A 20,801-nucleotide genomic window follows, 5' to 3' on the forward strand; every position below is an offset into this window, starting at 1 on the left:
TACCCTTTTCATTGGCTAATCAGGGCGATGTGCAAATTAACTGCCAACTAAGATGGCGGTTAACCGCCAACAAAGATGGCGGTTAATTTGCATATGTAGGCACAATGCAGGGAGGAGAAAGGGAAAGCAGGAAGAAGACCCCTGTCACTGACAGTGATCGGAAACCCAGGCGGGAGCTAAGAGCCGGGGGGCAGGGCAAAGGCGGCCCTGGGGGCCACCTTTGCCCTGCCCCCCAGCCATGGTCGGAGAATCGGGCGCCTTTGCCGCCCTGGCCACTCATAGCGGGAAGTATGGGTGGAGCCAGTGATGGGAGCTGGGCACGGGCGAAGCTGGCAGTCCCAAGAGCTAGGGGTCCCTTGCCTGGGCCTAAGTGGAGCCCGCGATCGCGGGGCCGCTGCCGCTGCGGGTCCCCGCTGCCCAGGCCGGATGCCTCGGCCAGAGGCGTCTGGCCTGGGCAGGGGCGGAGCCTGCAATCACAGGAGCTGGGGGTCCCCTCCCCAGGCCTAACGCCTCGGCCAGAGGCATTAGGCCTGGGCAGGGGCAGAGCGGGAGATCGAGGGGAGCAGGGGGTCCCCTGCCCAGGCCTAATGCCTTGGCCAGAGACGTTAGGCCTGGGCAGGGGCAGAGCGAGAGATCACGGGGAGCTGGGGGTCCCCTGCCCAGGCCTACTGTCTTGGCCAGAGGCGTTAGGCCTGGGCAGGGGCGGAGCCTGCAACTGCGGGGAGCTGGGGGTCACCTGCCCAGGCCTGACACCTCTGCCGGAGGCCTCAGGCCTGGGCAAGGGGCCGATCCGGTGATCGGCGATCAGAGGGTGATGAGGGTCAACTCCTCTGGCCGAGGCCTCAGGCCTGGGCGGGGGGCGGAGCCAGCAATCGGAGGGGGCTGGGGGTCCCCTGCCCAGGCCTGATGCCTGGGCCAGAGGCATCAGGCCTGGGTGGGGGGCAGAGCCAGTGATTGGGGGGATATGATGGTCCCCTTGCCCAGGCCTGAAGGCTGGGTCAGAGGCGTCAGGCTTGGGCGGGGGGTGGAGCAAGCGATCAGAGGGAGATGGGGGTCCCCTGCCCAGGCATGATTCCTGGGCCAGAGGCATCAGGCCTGGGCGGGGGTCAGAGCCAGTGATGGGGGGAGATGGGGGTCCCCTGTCCAAGCCTGACACCTCTGGCGGAGGCATCAGGCCTGGGCAAGGGGCCGATCAGGTGATCGGAGGGTGATGGGGGTCGACGCCTCTGGCCGAGGCATCAGGCCTGGGCGAGGGCGGAGCTGGTGATCGGGGGGGAGAGGGGGTCCCCTGCCCAGGCCTGAATCCTGGGCCAGAGGCATCAGGCCTGGGTGGGGGGCAGAACCACTGATCGGGGGGAAATGAGGGTCCCCTGCCCAGGCCTGACGCCTCTGGCAGAGGCATCAGGCCTGGGCAAGGGGCCGATCCTGCGAGTGGAGGGTGATGGGGGTCAACGCCTGAGGGCTCCCAGTATGTGAGAGGGGGCAGGCTGGGCTGAGGGACACTCTCCCCCACCCCCCCACCTAGTGCACGAATTTCGTGCACCGGGCCCCTAGTCATATCTAATAAAAGAGAAACATGGTAATTGGCATACGACCACTACCCTTCCCATTGGCTAATCAGGGCGATATGCAAATTAACTGCCAGCCAAGATGGCGGCCGGCAGCCAGGCAGCTTGAAACTAACATGAGGCTTGCTTACTTCAGTGACGGAGGACTCCAACGTTCCCCGCCTGCCGCTGCAGGCCTCTGAGCTGCAAGCAACTATGTAACAAACATAGAAGCTAAACAAAACCCCAGAAACCTGCCGGGCTTCAGCCAGCAGGATCGCAACATTGTAAGCAAAGGCCAGAAACCTACTTTCAGCAGCGGAGGCCTAAGAGCTGGAGCCAAGCCTCAAAGCTAAAGCTGGCCCAGAATAAAAAAAGAAAAAAAGGAGCTGTTGGGAGCTTCAGTCACCCCCAGCCTGAAAACAGCCCTCAGCTCCTCACCCAGACTGGCCAGGCACCCCAGTGGGGACCCCCACCCTGAAGGGTTGTGACCAGCTGCAAACAGCCATCATCCCCTCACCCAGGCTGGCCAGGCACCCCAGTGGGGACCCCCACCCTGATCCAGGACACCCTTCAGGGCAAACCAGCCCGCACCCACCCGTGCATCAGGCCTCTACCCTATATAGTAAAAGGGTAATATGCCTCCCAGCACCAGGATCAGCGGAGCCGCGAGGCCTCCCGGCACCGGGATCAGCGTGACAGGGGCAGCGCCCAAACACCCTAATCGCCCTGCAGCTCTGTGTGTGACAGGGTGCGGCGCCCCAACCCCCCTGATCGGCCCTGCTCTGTGTGTGACAGGGTGCGGCGCCCCAACCCCCCCCCCCCCCACGGGCCCTGCTCTGTGTGTGACGGGGTAGAGCCATAACCTCCCCATCGGCCCTGCCCTGAGTGTGAGAGTGGCGGTACCCCAACCCCCTGATCGGCCCTGCTCTGTGGGTGATAGAGGGTGGCACCCCAACCCTGTGATGGGCCGTGCTCTGTGCATGACAGGGGGCTGCGCCCCAACCCCCTGATTGGCCCTGCTCTGTGCGTGACAGGGTACAGAGCCCCAACCCCCCTGATGGGCCCTGCTCTGTGAGTGACAGGGGTAAATGCCCCAACCCCCTGATTGGCCCTGCTCTGTGCATGACAGGGGGTGGCGCCGCAACCTCCCCATCGACCCTGCCTTGAGTGTGACAGGGAATGGTGCCCCAACCCCCCAATCAGCCCTACCCTGAGCGTGACTGAGGGTGGAATCACAACCTCCCAATCGCCCTGCTCTGTGTATGACGGGGCGGCGCCCCAACTCCCCAATCGGCCCTGCTCTGAGCCCGACCAGGGGCTGCACCTAGGGATTGGGCCTGCCCTCTGCCTAAGCCAGCAGGTCATTATCTCCCGAGGGGTCCCAGACTGCGAGAGGGCACAGGCCAGGCTGAGGGACCGCCCCCCTCCCCCCCCCGAGTGCAGAAATTTTTGTGCACCGGGCCTCTAGTCTATATATATAAAAGCCTAAGTGACCCTTACGACCAGTCGGCCAAAGGACCCATCAACCAACCACTATGACACGCACTAACCACCTGGGGGCAGATGCTCAATGCAGGAGCTGCTCCCTGGTGGTCAATGGGCTACCACAGCCAACCTCCCGTGGCCAGACAACCTCCTGCTGCCAGCCAACCTTCCGCAGTCCCCCTGACCGGCAGGCCAACCTCCCATGGTCCCTCCCACCGGCCAGCCAACCCCAGTCGGGACTGGGCAAGATGGCCCTAATGGGCCCCAATTGCCAGCCAGGCTGAGGGACTCCACTTATGAACAAATCCATGCATCGGGCCTCTAGTATTGAATAAGAGTGGTGAAAGCAGATATCCCTGTCATGTTTTCAATCTTAAGGAAAACACTTTTAGTCTTCTCTCTTTGAGTATGATTTTAGCTATCTGTGGATTTGTCATATATGGCCTTTATTATGTTGAGATATATTCCCTCTCTTCCCAGTTCGCTGAGAGTTTTTACCATAAATGCATGCTGGATTTTGTTATGCTTTTTCTGTATCTATTGATATGATCATATAATTTTTATCCTTCGTTTTGTTTATTTGTGTATCACAATTGATTTGTGGATATTGTACCAATCTTGCATCCCAGGAAACAGTCTAACTTGATCAGTTTATGATCTATTTAATGTGTTATTGAATTCAGTTTGCTAATATTTTGTTGAGGGTTTATATATATACACTGAGTGGCCAGATTATTATGTCCACCTGACGTTTGTAGGCAAGTTAGCTATAATTTCGCACTGAAGTTGCTAGAGGGCCAGATCATTATAAATGTCTGAATAGCACAACATACCGAAGTATCGTTGATGATCAAGTTCATCCTATCATGTTGATGGCATATCCCAATGGAGATGGCTTCTTCCAACAAGACAATGCGCCATGCCACAGTTCTCGTATTGTGCAGGAGTGGTTTCAAGAACATGAGGGAGACTTTACCTTGCTTAGGTTGCCCCCACAATCACCAGATCTCAACCCAATTGAGCATTTGTGGGACGAAGTTAAAAGAGCCATCAGGCAGCTGGTTCCACAACCATCAAATCTCACAGAACTGGACAGTGCTATTCATCAGGCATGGTATTAGATTCCTCGCATCATCTTTCATCATCTCGTGGAGTCAATGCCAAGAAGAATCGCCGCAGTATTGAAGGCCAAAGGTGGCCCAACAAAGTACTGATGGGGTGGTCATAATAATCTGGCCACTCAGTGTATATGTTCATTAGTGATATTGGCCTAAATTTTGTTTCTTTGTAGTATCTTTATCTTGTTTTGGAATCAGGATAATGTCCTTGTAAAATGAGCTTGGGAGTCTTCCCTCCTTTTGAATTTTTTAGAGTAGTTTGAGCAGGATAAGTTTAATTCTTCTTTGAATGTTTGGTAATGTTTACCTGTGAAGCCATCCTGTCCAGGACTTTTATTTATTGGTAGCTTTTTTATTACTGCTTCAGTTTCATTGGTTGATATAGGAGCATTTTAAATCTTTCTATATATCAAATCATTTCATCCTTGAGCATGCTATATTTTTCATTTTATTTGTCTTTCAATTGTCTTTCAATTTGTCTTTCAATTTATTTGTCTTGTCATTTTTCATGTCTTTCAATAAAGTTTTGAATTTTTTGTAAAATTATTTTATATCTTTTGTTAGATATATTCCAGGTGTCTTATAATTATTTCAATTGTAAATTTTATCTTTCAAAATTTTTATTTTTTAATTGCTGCTATTTAGGAGCTTCACTGACCTTTGTATATCATCCTATATCCAGCAATTTTTATTAGTGCTAATAGTTTGTCTTTTCCACTGAATTTTTTGTGTATAGAGTCATCATCTGCAAATAACAATTTTATTACTTTTTCCATCCTCAGGCAGTGTAAACTTATTTAAAAATTTAAAGTGTTAGTGATATATCTTAAATAATAACATAATGTAATAAAACCCACAAAAATATACCAGTCACATGGAGTATTAAAAAACCCTTGATTCTGTGATTACTAAATACTTACAATCTCTTCAGTCTTTTCAATTCTACCTAGTTTGTGTATATATAGTTATATTACTATGATAAAATTCATTGCACATTGGAATATTCAAAGAGAAAAAAATGTCAAGCAGTTATAAGAGAACTAACTGGAAACAATTCTATTTTATGCTTCTAGTATTCAGGCTTTAACATATGATTTTTATAGAAAGTCTAATAATGTACAGAGGGAATAAATACTTTATGAATAAATTTAAAATCTTACAGTTTAGTTAAAGGGAGAGATAGAGAATAAAAGCATATAGTAGTAGAGGTAAAATGATTATATAATTAGGCAGTTGCTTTAATGTTTATATATTTTTGTCATCTCAAGGTCACACTAGACATAAAGTAGAAGAAGCTCTTATTAATGAAGAAGCAATTTTGAACCTCATGGAAAATAGCCAGACTTTTCAGCCTTTGACCCAAAGACTGAGTGAGACACCAGTTTTCTGTAAGTAATAATTCTACCATAAATTTTCAGTATTTTAAATCAATGAAAGTGCATATGTGAAGAAGTTATTTTTTTCTTTGATTTGAAGAGGTTAATGTTGCATGTTCAATAAATCCTTACTCAGTATAAAAATGAAACTTCATTGAATGAAGTAGCTTTGTTTTTGTTTTCTACACAGCTTTTTCTAAACAATTGTGAAAGAATATAGTAACCTTTTTAAAAATTTCACTTTAGTTGAAGGAAAACCATATTGCTTTAGGGGGAAAATGGCTTATTTTGAATTAAAATTCTCGAGTGTTAAGTATATTAATAAATTATCATAATTGAGTCTTTCTTGCTGAGTATCAGAAATTTCCCTGGACAATTCTTTTTAAGTGATTAATTTTGGGTCAGTGTAGGACATAATGACTGTTATTTCTGAGTGTTTTGCATCTCCTTAAATGCTATTTGCTATATTTCATTTCAGTAATTTAGTCTAAATTACTGACATCCTTTTCAAAAATTTATTTTAAATGTTTTTGCAAAAAGAGAGATATCATTGAACTTCATGCCTCTTGTTTTGCTTGGTATAGTGATTTTATGTTTCTTTCCTTGCTTTTTTTTTTAATTTTTTTTTAAATTAATTTCAGAGCAGAAGGGAGAAGGAGAGAGAAAGAGAAACATCAATGATGAAAGAGAATCACTGGTCGGCTGCCTCCAGCATGCCTCACAGGGGATTGAGCCTGCAACCCAGGCATGTGCCCTGACCAGGAATCGAACAGTTCATAGGTCGACGCTCAATCACCGAGCCACGCTGGCAGGGCTACTTCCTATTTTTTTTATTCTTGTATCAAATGAGATATGGCATCAAATGCATCATACCTGTCTACAGTGTCCTATTTCTTTTACCTACAGTTTCTCTTTTTTTTCCTTTTTATTGAATTTATTGGGATGATACTAGTTGACAAAATTATACAGGCTTCAGGTGCACAATTTCACACCATCTGCACATTGTATTGTGTATTCATCACCCCATGCCAAGTCTCCTTTCTTCACTATTAACCCCTCCTTTACCCTCCTCCAACTCCTCCTATACCTTCTCCACCTCCCTCGACCCCTCTCCCTGGGAATCACCACACAGTTGTCTGTGTCCATGCCTGCTCTGAGTCTATCTCTATTTTGCTTCATTTTCATTTGGATGGAACATGAATTGACTAGCTAGGGATAATACCAAAATTATTATGCATAGTCATATTTCAAGAACATTTTAGACAGGAGTAAGAAAATTTTTTAAATGAATGGCATATGCAGAAAGAAATGATGCAAAGACCAAAGTAAAAAATTAAATTGATGCTCAGACTCTAAAATGTTTTATTTTTTCATCTGAATATATATGTTCCTAAATTACATTCTAGATATAAAAAAATAAACAGTTAAAAGAGAGGAACTTAGAGAAAGTTAAGAAATTGAAAAAGAGAGGGAGGGAGGCATATCCTTCTTTTATCACAGTATCTATAATAATAAAAGTGTAATATGCTAATTAGACCAGACAGCCAAACGACCTTCCGGACGACCTTCCGGATAAAGCTGGGGCTGCGAAGGCTGAGGCAAGCTGCCACGCCTGCGAGAGCTGAGCCCCTTGCACGAATTTCATGCATCAGGCCTCTAGTACAAATATAATGTATCATCAGCAGATATAATGTCACTTGCCTAAGTTTGCAAAAATGCATTTTCAATATTTGTCAAAGGTTTAGGGGTCAGCCTGGCTGGTGGCACTCCGTGGTTAGAGTGTTGGCCTGTGCACTGAAGGGTGATGGGTTTGATTCCCAGTCAAGGGCACGTACTTGGGTGCAGGTTTGATTCCCTGGCTCTGGTCTGGGTGCACGCAGGAGGCAACCAATTAATGTTTCTCTCTCTCCTTCCCGTCCTCCCTCCCTCCTTCTCTCTCTCTTTCTTCCCTCCCTTCCACTCTATCCTCAGGTGAGGAATAACTAACTAACTAACTAACTAAATAAATAAATAAATAAATAAGATCTGAGTCAAATATCTATAATTCATTTTCTAATACTAATTTTTTTCAAGTATGAGACAGGAAAAATAAAACAGTGCAGTTCTAGATTTAAAGAAATGGATTTTTGCCAGAAGGGCTCTTACAAACAAATATCTTCATTTTTCCCCTTATATCTGGTAGCATACAGAATCAATATCTTCATTTTTTTCCTTATATCTGTTAGCATGAAAAAGAGAGGGAGGGAGGCATATCCTTCTTTTATCACAGTATCTATAATAATAAAAGTGTAATATGCTAATTAGACCAGACAGCCAAACGACAGAATCAATTTCTTTAATATCTACAAAGAAAACCTGAAACTTGGTATTTTGATAAATGAGAAATGCATTATCTCATTTTACAGAGAATAAGATTGTGTACTAGATTAGAACAAATCTTCATCTTCATGATCTTTTTTAATAATAGCTTTTATTGAGATATAATTTGAATATCATAAAATTCACATCTGTACAGGCAGTGATATTCATGGAGTATGCAATTACTACCACTATCTAATTTCAGGACACTTTTATCACCCCAAAAAGAAATCCCATATCCATTAACAGTCACTCCTCATTCTTCCCTCCTCTCAGCCCCTGGCAACCACTAATCTGTTTTCTGTTGTTTAACCTATTTGGGGCATTTCATGTAAATGGAATCATATAACCTTTTGTTTCTGGCTTCCTTCACTTGGTATGATGTTTTCAAGGCTTATCCATGTTTGTAGCATGTACTCCTTTTTCCTGCTGAATAATAATTCATCATATGGGTATGCCATATTTCATATATCCACTCTTATGGATATGGGGTTGTTTTCACTTTTTTTGCCCATAATGAACAGTGATGCTATGATTATTCATGTGTAGGTTTTTGTGTGGGCATACATTTTCAATTCTCTTGGGTATATGCCTAGGAGTGAAACTGCTGGATCATATGGGAACTCCATGTTTAACATTTGAGCAGCTGCCAAATTTTTTTCCAAAGCAGCTGCAGCATTTTACATTCTGACCAATAATGTATGAGGGCTCCAGTTTCTTCACATATTTGTCAACACTTTTTATTATCTGCCTTGATTTTACAACCCTACTGCATATGAAGTAATATGTCATTTGTTGACTTGAAGGTGTTTAAGTAATCTCATTAACCACTTTTAAAGCTTTTTTGTGTTATTCAACTACAGGTTTCATTTGACTATCTTATGAGCTAAGTAAAGCTTAAGTAAGGGATAAAGGTATTCACATGTATTGTTTTTAAAGGTACTTTTTTAGCATTAATTTATATGTTTAATATTTATTTTGAACACTGTGACAATATTGGTTTAGTGTTCCTCAAGCTTAATTGTGCAGCAAAATCTTGGGCAGCTTATTAAAATACAAATTCCTGCATCCTACCTAAGAAATTCTGATTAATGTACACCCAAAACTAATACAAAATAATATTGAATATAAACTGTAATTTCAAAAATATTATAAAATATTAACAAAAGCAATTCTGACTTAGTACATATGGGATGGGTTTGGAATTTTCTTTTTAATAAGGACACAGTCATTCTAGTGCAGATGGTCCAAGGATCTTTTATTTTATCATTGTTTTATAATTGTTCTGAATTGTTGAATTATTTAGAAAACTTAAGTTATTTCTTGGTGATACTTTACTTGTTTTATAGTGGACAGCAGTCCTGATGAGGCTCTGGTACATCTTCTTGCTGGTTTGGAAAATGATGGATATCAGGGGGAAAGAAATAGAAAGCCACCGCCATGTCTTTCCCTTAGAAACACTAAAAACCCCCAAAATAGTGATGATGAAGAAAATGAACCACAGATTGAAAAAGAAGAAATGGAGCTTAGTTTGGTTATGTCTCAGAGATGGGACAGCAATATTGAAGAACATTGTGCCACAAAAAGGTAACTTTTCTGTCATTTCAGTTACTTTAATATATAGCCGATAGTTATCATGTTTACTTATTTATCTTATAACTGGAAGTTTGTACCTTTTGACCATCTTCCTCCAGCTCTCTCTTCCCCATAAACCTAACTTTTACAAATCATCTATTTATATACACAGTATTATTATGTCGGTAATACGTAGGGCAAAATAGATGTGCCTCCTTCTCCAGAACTTGAATTAAAAAAATCCCTTTGAGAGTTAAACTGTTATGGGATGGAACAACAGTTATAAAGTCAACTTAAAGACAAGGAATGGCTTCTAAGTCTGATTAGACTGAAGGAATTAAATATTAAAAATAAATAAGTCTCAGAGGCATACACTGATATTGTTCATTCCTCAAGGTAAAAGAATAAGATGGCACTGTGGTTTTCTAAATCAATATCTTGTGGACTTCATTGGCTTGAGGTTACATATATTATACTACCTAATATAAAAAATAAAATTTTTGATCCCTTCTCCTGTTATCTGGGTATAAATCAGAACCCTCTCTTTTATATTTTCACACTATGCTCAGTTCCCTTTGCTGTCACAGTGAAAATTTCCTCCAAGACTCAACTCGACTTTTTTATTTCTTTTTATTTTTTTATCCTCACCCGAGGATATGTTTATTGATATTTTAGAGAGAGAAGAAGGGAGAGAGAGACAGAAATATCAGTGTGAGAGAAAAACATCCATTGGTTGCTTCCCATACATGCCCCAGTATATAGGACAATGCTCCAACTAACTGAGCCACCCGGCAAGGGCCCCTTTGACCTTTGATGACCTGATTTTACCTAGTTCAGACAGAATCAGTATTTGATTTCTTGACTGATGTGACTCTCATAGTATCTTAAAATGCCTTTTGCTGATATTACCTAATCATTATAGCTATTCTATAAATTTTGCTAATTTTTGTGTGAAAGCTTTATAAATCTTTTCATGAAATATCTTGTTGGGAAATGCCTCAGTCACATCACTTTTTTGGAGCATAGGCCATCCTAAATGATAATAGACAATGCTGTCAAATGGCTTGTTTCTCTGTTCCTTATTTTTATAATGATAACCACGCTACCCCCCAAGTTCCGAAAGTTTGTAACTTCAGTGTCATGTTTGATTTGCTTTCCTTTATCTGTAAGGTAGCTCTTCTCTGTGACTTCTGTTCTATCCTTCCATTCCCCTTCTTCCCAAAAAAATATCCTAATTTAGTCCTTTATTACCATTTATCTGGAATACTGTGATTCAAACTTTTTAACTGGTCTCCTTCTAGTTCTAGTCTCCCATAATAGGGGTGATGATTATGATAATTAAACACTTTGTGGGCATTTATAAAAGAACGCAGAGAGTATCAGGACCTTTCATGAATGCAAGTCATGCTCTACTGTCTTTATATCCTTTTAAAGTATGGGTACTTAGGAAAATGTAATTATTGTATTGAGTCTTAATTTCAGGCAGACATTTAACAAAGTCTTACATAGTAATATCCTTGTGGACAAGGAAAGTACATGGCACAGTGGGGCTGGGATGAGCAGGAGCAGCACAGTGCCTCGCCCGGGCTCCTCCCCAGCCGCCTGCTGCTTCGCACACTACTACATCCCTTGGGGGATGTCGGACTGCCAGTTTTGGCAGGCCTGCGGGGATTGGGCTGAAACCGGCAGTCCAACATCCCCCAAGTGGTCCAGGATTGCAAGAGGGTGCAGGCCAGGCTGAGGGACCCCATCAGTGTACAAATTCGTGCACCGGGCCTCTAGTATAAATAGACATGGTTTATTCTATTATTAACTAATGCTTGTGTGTTCTTTGACTGGACCAATTCTGTGAAAACCGTACACAGGTTAACTTTGGGGAAAACAAACCTAAAGATTTAATAAGTGTATAATAGAGAGAAATTGAATAATAGAAGTATAGTATCTAAAACAGGAGTCATTTAATTCTACCCATATACTTGATATTATATTCTGTCTTGAGTATGTACCATATTTTAAGAATACTAAGAAAGTAAAGGGAACAGAAGAGGAAGTAAACTAGAAGGATCTGTGAATACTGTCACTTAAAGAACTGTAGAAAAAATACATATTTTGGTTTAATAACAAGAATTATGGGACAAATGATAAATGCTTTCAAATATTTTAAAGGTTATTATGTGAAAAATGGCATAGACCTGCAGTATATGGTGATAGAGGACAAAAGCAGGAAGAATTTATGGAAGTTGCAAATAAAGATTTTGTGTAATATAGGAGGAAAATTACTAACAATTGGAGCCATTAACAGTGGAAAAGATTAGCCTGTGAGACAGCAAGCCCCATATACTAAAAAGTAAAAGTAGAGGTGGTATCAAGTCTGTTAAAAATATGTTTTTTGCAAGGGATAGAAAGTTGGACCAGATGACCTCTAATAACCCTTTCAGCTCTTAAAAGAATGGTATTAGGACACACTATGATTTGGAAAGGATTAATGGAGACACTGTCCCATGAGTAATAAGGGATATTTTCAAATTTTTGAGACAATAAGAACAAATTAGGTATGGATTGAAAGAATGTTTGGCCAACCAGATAGAAGGGAAATAATCAAGCTAGGATCTAGTGAATACATTTAAATCTATATGAGATAACATTTAAAGACAGTATCCATCTGGACTTAACAGTCCATCTGAACTCCTCAGTAACCATACTTTATAGCCACAGCTGGATTGCGTCAACAACACCTGTACTACTTACTGGCCCTTCTCTGATCCCAGTTATTTTTTTGTCTTTCAACTTTAACCTTAATACTCCTTTACTTACCTTTTTGTTTGTCTTTTCCAGTTTATAATGTAGTGGTTGTGTATTAATGGAGACTTCTTAAAATATGTCAGATGCCACCCTTTTAGAAATTACTAGGTTCTCTGTCACCTATTATTCTATTTAATAATAGAATGAGGGAGAGTATAAAGAAGAACATGATTACATGTCGAAATCCAGGATGTTGTAGAGTGTTGAATACAGGAATGATGGTGTCATCTAGCTCATATAAAAGGAATTATAAAATCTGTTTACAATAACTTTTTGTAGGATGTGATACTAAAGCAAAGTAAAGCTGCTTTTCTTTTTAAAGTTACAATTTTCAGGTATTTTTTTATTTCGCTTTACTATAGCATCAAATTAGGCAAATTATATGAGTCTGACAAGCTTTTTTCTAATGGTCATACTCACTAGTGAATCTTAATATTCTCTAGATCACTGTGCCGAAATACCCATAGAAGCTCAACCGAAGAAGATGATTCATCTTCAGAAGAAGAAATGGAATGGAGTAATAACAGTTTGTTTCTAGCCAATCTTTCTATACCTCAGTTAGATGGAACTGCAGATGAAAATAGTGGTGAGTAAACAAGTCTACTATGAGCATTTCCTAGTTTAGGGACTAAAATTACATTTATTTTAAAACTAAAGTTACACTTTCTATATAGTTGGTTAAGTGAGGCTATAACAATAGTGTTTTGTCCTTCTCCAGAATTTTTTCTTTTGAGAATGTAGATAAATTATTCTTTCTCATTTTTAAGAGGTTAACATTTGTTAATCATTGATTTGAAGATTCACAAACTTTAATCAGTTTGTCATGTTAACATTTAAGTAGCATAAGAAACTAAGAAATATGTGCAGCTAATTTGAAGTGATAATGAAAAGAAGCATAATATTTTATGAAAACTTTTCAAGGTGACAAGTATTTTCCCCTTATTCCTCCAAAAGGCACTGAATGGTAATATAATCTATTTCTGATCAAAGGAACATGTGTTTAAAATAATGACTAATAATCAAATGTAACTAACTCTTGATTACTTAGATTGAGTTTTTATCCTAATAATAGGAGTAATCTTTTTGTTGAGAAAACCATATTAAACATACAAACTTAATTTCATATAATTTATTTTATGGTGATAGTATCATGGTATGGGAAAATTAAAAGTTAAGAGTGAAAGTGAAATTAATTCTTTTCCCCTCATTTCAGACAATCCATTGGACAATGAAAATTCTAGAACCCACTCTTCTGTGATTGCAACAAGCAAGCTCTCAGTAAAACCTTCCATCTTTCACAAAGATGCTGCTACATTAGAACCCTCATCTTCTGCTAAGATTACCTTTCAGTGTAAACACACAAGTGCCCTTTCTTCCCATGTTTTGAACAAGGAAGATTTAATTGAAGACTTTTCACAGCCAAACAATATAGAAAAAGGTCTAGATCATTCAGTTGCTTCTTTTACAAATGAAAGCACTTACTCTGTGAAATACCCTGGATCTTTAAGCAGTACTGCCCATTCAGAAAACTCTCAAAAAGAAAGTAGTAAGAAAGATATCCTTCCAATATCTTCCTGTGAAAATAGTGTTTTTGATTATGATGAAGATATTCCATCTGTTACAAGACAAGTACCAAGTAGAAAGTATACAAACATTAGAAAAATCGATAAGGATGCCCCTTTTATACATATAAACCGTCACACTAGCGAAAGTACATTGGGCAAAAATTCTTTCAACTTTTCTGACTTAAATCATTCAAAAAATAAACTATCTTCTGAAGGAAATGAAAAGGGGAACAGCACAGCTCTGAACAGTTTATTCCCTTCATCATTAACTGAAAATTGTGAATTGCTATCATGCTCAGGGGAGAATAAAACTATGGTACATTCTCTTGATAGCATTGCTGATGAAAGTGGACTCAATAAACTTAAAATTAGATATGAAGAATTTCAAGAACATAAAACAGAAAAGCCAAATCTCAGCCAGCAAGCAGCACATTACATGTTTTTTCCCAGTGTTGTTCTTTCTAATTGTCTCAGTAGACCACAGAAACTCTCTCCTGTCACATATAAACTACAACCCAGTAATAAACAGTCCCGGTTAAAAATTAATAAAAAGAAACTTGTAGGTCATCAAGAGACTTATACCAAAACTAGTGAGACAGGATCAACAAAAGATAATTATATACAAAATAATTCTTGTAATAGTAATTCTGAGAAGAATAATGTATTGGCCAGTGATTTAACTAAAGTCACCCGTGGAGTTTTTGAAAATAAAACACCTACAGACAGTTTTATAGACTGTCACTTTGGAGATGGAACCTTAGAGACTGAGCAGTCCTTTGGATTGTATGGGAATAAATACACGCTTAGAGCCAAACGCAAGGTAAATTATGAGACTGAAGATAGTGAGTCAAGTTTTGTAACACACAACTCAAAAATCAGCCTACCTCATCCCATGGAAATTGGTGAAAGTTTAGATGGAACTCTCAAATCTCGAAAACGAAGAAAAATGTCTAAAAAGCTGCCCCCTGTCATTATAAAGTATATTATTATTAATAGATTTAGAGGGAGAAAAAATATGCTTGTGAAGCTAGGAAAAATAGACTCTAAAGAAAAACAGGTAATATTAACAGAGGAAAAAATGGAACTATATAAAAAGCTTGCACCTTTAAAGGATTTTTGGCCAAAAGTTCCTGATTCCCCTGCAACCAAATATCCCATTTATCCACCAACACCAAAGAAAGGTCACAGAAGAAAAACAAAACATAAATCTGCTAAGAAAAAAACTGGTAAGCAACAAAGGACAAATAGTGAAAATATAAAAAGAACTTTGTCTTTCCGGAAAAAGCGTTCACATGCTATTCTTTCTCCTCCCTCACCATCTTATAATGCTGAAACCGAAGACTGTGACTTAAATTATAGTGATGTTATGTCTAAATTAGGTTTTCTTTCTGAGAGAAGCACAAGTCCCATAAATTCTTCTCCACCTCGGTGCTGGTCTCCCACAGATCCAAGAGCTGAAGAAATTATAGCTGCTGCAGATAAAGAAGCAGTGCTTTTTAAGGGACCTAATGTATATAATAGCAAGACTGTTAATTCCAGTATAGAAAAAAATAGTCGAGCAAGAACGCAGGTGAAGAAATCTAAAATAAAACTTGTTAATCCCTCAGTAGTTACTAAGAAAAGGAACAAACGAAATCAGACAAATAAAATATTAGATGATGGGAAAAAGAAGCCGAGAACAAAACAGAAACAAAAAAGTGAAAAGGGTACATCGAGAAAGCACATAACACTTAAAGATGAAAAACTAAAATCTCAATCTGGTACCGAAGTTACATTTGTGCTGAAACATCAGAATGTATCTGAGACCTCACAAAGTTCTAGTGAGTCTCAACTACTTAATAAACAGAAAGATGTATCAGTAATGGGCTCTGCTATAGATCATTCCCTTTCTGCTCCCCAAACCACTGGAATTCATGCACAACAGAATTTATCTGGCTGCTTTTCTTCTTCCTTAGAAAGCAAGAAGCCTGTAGATTTGCAGACATTCCCCAGTTCTCGAGATGATTTGCATCCTTCAGTTGTTTGTAATTCTTTGGGACCTGGAAACTCAAAAATTAATGTTCAAAGGCCTCATCGTCAAAGTGCCATGTTTACTCTAAAGGAATCAACTCTGATTCAAAAAAATATATTTGACCTTTCAAACCATTTGTCTCAGGTTGCACAGAATACACAGAGATCTTCGGGTATAATGTCCCCAAAGACAGAAGAGAATGCAAATACGCAAAAGAACTATGTGTCATCCTTTGGAAAATTAAATGAATATCGTAATTCCCTAGAATCAAAGCCAGACCAGGCATATGCCCCTAATTTTTTGCATTGCAAAGATAGTCAGCAGCAGCTTATGTGCATGGCAGAACAGTCAAAGCACAGCGAAACTTATTCTCCAGGAAATGCAGCATCAGAAGAAAGTCAAATGTCTAATTACTTTGTAACTTCCCTGAGAAGTCCAATCAAGCAAATAGCATGGGAACAAAAACAAAGGGGCTTTATTTTAGGTGTGTCAAATTTTAAACCTGAGAGGGTAAAACAGAAATCATTGTCAGAAGCAGTTTCACAAACCAAAGCATTTTCTCAGTGTAAAAGTCAAAATGTGTCAGCACCTTCAGCATTTGGTGAAGGACAGTCCGGACTGGCAGTTCTGAAAGAATTGTTACAGAAAAGACAGCAGAAAGCACAAAATGCAAATATTACGCAAGATCCATTATCTAATAACCATCAACCAAACAACAATATTTCCATTCCCCTTGAGCATAACAAAACAACTAAACGAACACGATCCGTAACATCTCCAAGAAAACCTCGAACTCCCAGAAGTACAAAACCTAAAGACAAAATCCCCAAACGTCTCAAAGTAGACGCCATAAATTTACAAAACTCTGGCCAGTTGGATAACTCCCTGTCGGATGATAGTCCCATCTTTTCTTCAGATCCGGGTTTTGAAAGTTGTTACTCACTTGAAGATAGCTTGTCTCCTGAACATAATTATAATTTTGATATTAATACAATTGGTCAGACTGGATTTTGTAGCTTTTATTCTGGGAGTCAGTTTGTCCCCGCTGATCAGAATTTGCCTCAGAAGTTCCTAAGTGATGCAGTTCAGGATCTTTTCCCAGGACAAACCATAGAAAAAGCTGAGTTTTTAAGTCATGATAACAAGAAGTGTGATGAAGACAAACATCATGCCTCAGACTCATCTTTGTGGATTAGATCTGCTACTCTAAGTCCTGAACTATTTGATAAATCATCCATAGAGAGCAATGAGAATCATCGCCACAACCAGTGGAAAAATAGCTTCCATCCTCTAACAACTCGGTCTAATTCAATAATGGATTCTTTCTGTGTCCAGCAGGCAGAGGACTGTCTCAATGAAAAATCCAGATTGAATAGGAGTTCAGTAAGCAAAGAAGTGTTTTTTAGCCTCTCACAGCCTGGCAGTTCAGATTGGATTCAAGGTCATACCAGAAAAGAAATGGGACAATCTCTTGACTCAGTCAATGCCTCTTTCACTACAATACTATCCTCTCCTGATGGTGAACTTGTCGATGCAGCCTCTGAGGATTTAGATTTGTATGTTTCAAGAAATAATGATATATTGACACCAACTCCTGATAGTTCACCAAGGTCTGCCAGCTCTCCCTCACAATCTAAAAATGGCAATTTCACCCCTCGAACTGCTCACATTCTGAAACCACTTATGTCCCCTCCAAGTAGGGAAGAAATTATGGCCACTTTGTTGGATCATGACCTTTCAGAAACTATTTACCAGGAACCATTTTGCAGTAATCCTTCTGATGTACCAGAAAAGCCCAGGTAATCATTATATTTTCTCCTTGGGTCTCTCTGAATAATTATCACGTATATAACATTTGGTTCCTTACTGCTAGTTTTCTGACTGATACTGTATTTGTAAGTAGTATATCATTATGAAAACTATTTATAATTTGGACTTGTTAAGAAAATTCACAGAATAGCTGAATGCTTACACCTGGAGAAATTTCTTTTAAGCTGATCAGTGTTGGTTTTGGATCTACTATAATTTAACACTGTCTCCATTAAGGATTAGAGATGCAAAGACTGGCTCTCTGTGATACGATGCCCCGTTAAGAAGTACTTTAAAAGTATTATCATTTTTAAAATGGTGTTTATTTCTAAAATGGTAAGCTCATCATTTTTTAAAAGAACTTTATATTTTAAAGTGTTTGAAAGTGAGCATAGATATATTTTAAGTACTCTATGATATATCTCTAAGTGAAGATTAAGTTGTTTCTATGATATATATACCACCCTCTCGTTGCCAACATCTTTAGTCATCTGTTACTGTTGTTAGTTTGTACAGTTATTAAGAGTGCAGGATGGAATTAACACTCCATTATCCTTTCAGAGAAGTGATAACAGATATACATACACACAGCTAATAGTAAAATAGTCTGGAATCACAATACTGGTTTACTTACAAACTAGTAGTTAAGTTGGTATCCTATACCACCTGTATCACTGAGATTAAGCATTTCTAGTAAGAGCTAAGTTGGGGAACATGACTTCATTCAGGTTTAAATTATGTTTTCTTATCCTGCCCTGTGTCTATGATCCCATTTACCTAAGCAGTTTCAGAGAGAGAGAGAGAGGCAGTTTACTTCAGCCACCCAGTCAGAAGCAGGGGAGGTTGGCTAAAACTGCTGAGGCAGACCTTGCATAGTCTAATTGTGGAAAGAGATGTGAAGAGCCAACTAAGGCAAGAGGCTACACTGTATATATACACTTTAGCAGCACCATGTTCCTGACCATAGGAAAAAACACAGTGAATGCCAGGCTTTTACCCAGCAGATTAGCAGTAATTCCTGCAGGAGTCCTTTAAGGAAGCGTTGGAAAAAAGTAATAAATATAGGGTAGAAGTTCCCTTCACTTGAAGGATAGAAATGTCCTCTCCAACACACTGTGTTTTTGCTTTGCTTAATACCCCCTTGTGGTCTTTAATATGAATGGGACTTTCTCTTTATTTCACTGCCAGAATGTATAAATGTCTGCTCCTTTGACATTTGTTTCCATTATTTGGGGAGCTTTGTCTTTAACAGTAGGCATGGTATATTTTTTAATTGAAGTCTTTTTTCTACCTCAGTCTTATACATCTTTTTAATTCTTAGTTAACATACATGTGCTAGTCATTAACTCTGTATTGCTATATAGTTGTTATCTAACTTTGACATTTGTTATGCAGCTGAAATAGAAGGAAGACAGTCATTATTTTTGAAAAACAATTTTGTTTTTTTAAAATCTATTTATTATAAAAAATTTAGGAAGTATAAAAGAAGACAAAAATTACACCATTATCTACCTGTAACAATCACTAATAATATCTTAATGGGTTTTCTTAGATTTTTTTAAAATGTATACAATTTTAATTTTATTTTTTTATGAAATGTGATCTTACTGTAGTCACAATATTATATCCAGATTCATTCACTTAACATTATATATTAAAATTAACATAAACATTTTCTGAATTTGAGTTTATCATTTTAATGGCTACATAATATTCTTTCATGTATATTATCATACTGAGATGTTGTTCTTTATTTTGCCACTATAGATAATTATGTGATTAATATCTTCTTCATAAAGCATTTCTTATGTTTTGGATTTTTTTCTCATAGCCCTTAAAGTAGGATTACTATAAAATTTAAGGCTCTTGATATATATTTTGACATGAGTTATAGTAGTTTCCATGCTGCTAATTATTCACGAAAGCTGAATTTACCATACTTCATCATTTAAAATTTTGGTTTCATTATGATTTATGTACCAAAATATTGCATTGGGTATGGTCTCATGGCATACATACTCATTTCCTTCAATAGCAGTAATTCTTTTAATTTTTCATATAGCTGGGAATTGAGTACAAGGAAGGTGCTAGATTCTGGTTAAGTAGTATATCATTGTGAAAACTGTTCATAACTGTGACTCATTAAGAAAATTCACAGACTAGCTGAATGGTTGTACCTTGAATTAACTAGTAAGGGCCAAAATCTTTCCATTTAAAGGGGGAAAGGAACTGTGATAACCCTGATGCTTTTCCTTCAACTCCAAGTCAGAAAAAAAGAGACTCTGGTTCATTGAGTTTTGTCTAGAGCAGTGGTTCTCAACCTTCCTAATGCCGCGACCCTTTAATACAGTTCCTCATGTTGTGGTGACGCCCAATTTCATTGTTACAAATTGAACATAATGAAAGCATAGTGATTAATCACAAAAACAGTATGTAATTATATATGTGTTTTCCGATGGTCTTAGGCGACCCCTGTGAAAGGGTCGTTCGACCCCCCAAGGGGTCGCGACCCACAGGTTGAGAACCCTGGTCTAGAGAATGACCAGGACATTTAGGAAACCGTGCCTGAAAAGAAGTAATTGAAAAAACTAAAAACTGCCTTCTTACTCATGAAAGACGTACCTCAAAAAATAGACTTCTTTTATGTTGCTACAGAAGGCAGAAATAGTACAAATGTATATGTTAAAGAAAGGGAGAGGTTTAGTTTTATAACTATTGAAAACTAAACTAAGCTACTTTTTAATTAGTGGCTCCCGACATGCATATACATTAGTAGCATTTAAGCTATGCATACTGTGGGCTCTGCCAACTCCCAAGATTTTTGTTACTGTTAAACCTTGCCATGTAAGGAGGTGGAATTATGGTAATTTACCTCAATTATGAGTGATTGATTTTTTTTTAAGTTTGAGGAAATTTGAGAGGGCAGATGGGCATAAAAATTTGTTTGAACTTACTGGTGCTGCTAAACCACTATAGATAATAGAGAATGTAGAAAGAGGCTGTAGATAAAATCCAGGAATATAGTCTCTGATGACAAATTCTTCCATCGTTTTTATTTATATGTGGTAACAATGGGAAATTATTTAAAACTAGCGGCCTGGTGCACAAAATTCGTGCCCGGGGGGTTCCCTGAGCCCAGCCTGCACCCTCTC

At 39.4% G+C, this 20,801-nt stretch overlaps 1 protein-coding gene across 22 annotated transcripts in view; it reads left to right on the forward strand.

Annotated features, from left to right (window-relative positions):
- REV3L (REV3 like, DNA directed polymerase zeta catalytic subunit) overlaps nt 1-20,801 on the forward strand; it is a 171,382-nt gene that overhangs the window by 88,228 nt on the left and 62,353 nt on the right. For all 22 annotated transcript variants that reach the window (XR_004968980.1, XM_036318172.1, XM_036318174.1 and 19 more), the window contains 4 exons: nt 5,422-5,541; nt 9,237-9,474; nt 12,708-12,850; nt 13,478-17,639. Coding sequence is in view for 21 of the 22 variants with exons in the window: in XM_036318172.1 (XP_036174065.1) it covers nt 5,422-5,541; nt 9,237-9,474; nt 12,708-12,850; nt 13,478-17,639 (4,663 nt within the window). In the remaining variant the exon portion in view is untranslated. The remainder of the gene's footprint in view (nt 1-5,421; nt 5,542-9,236; nt 9,475-12,707; nt 12,851-13,477; nt 17,640-20,801) is intronic.

This window comes from Myotis myotis, unplaced genomic scaffold (genome assembly GCF_014108235.1).
Source record: "Myotis myotis isolate mMyoMyo1 unplaced genomic scaffold, mMyoMyo1.p scaffold_m19_p_7, whole genome shotgun sequence".
NCBI lineage: Eukaryota > Metazoa > Chordata > Mammalia > Chiroptera > Vespertilionidae > Myotis > Myotis myotis.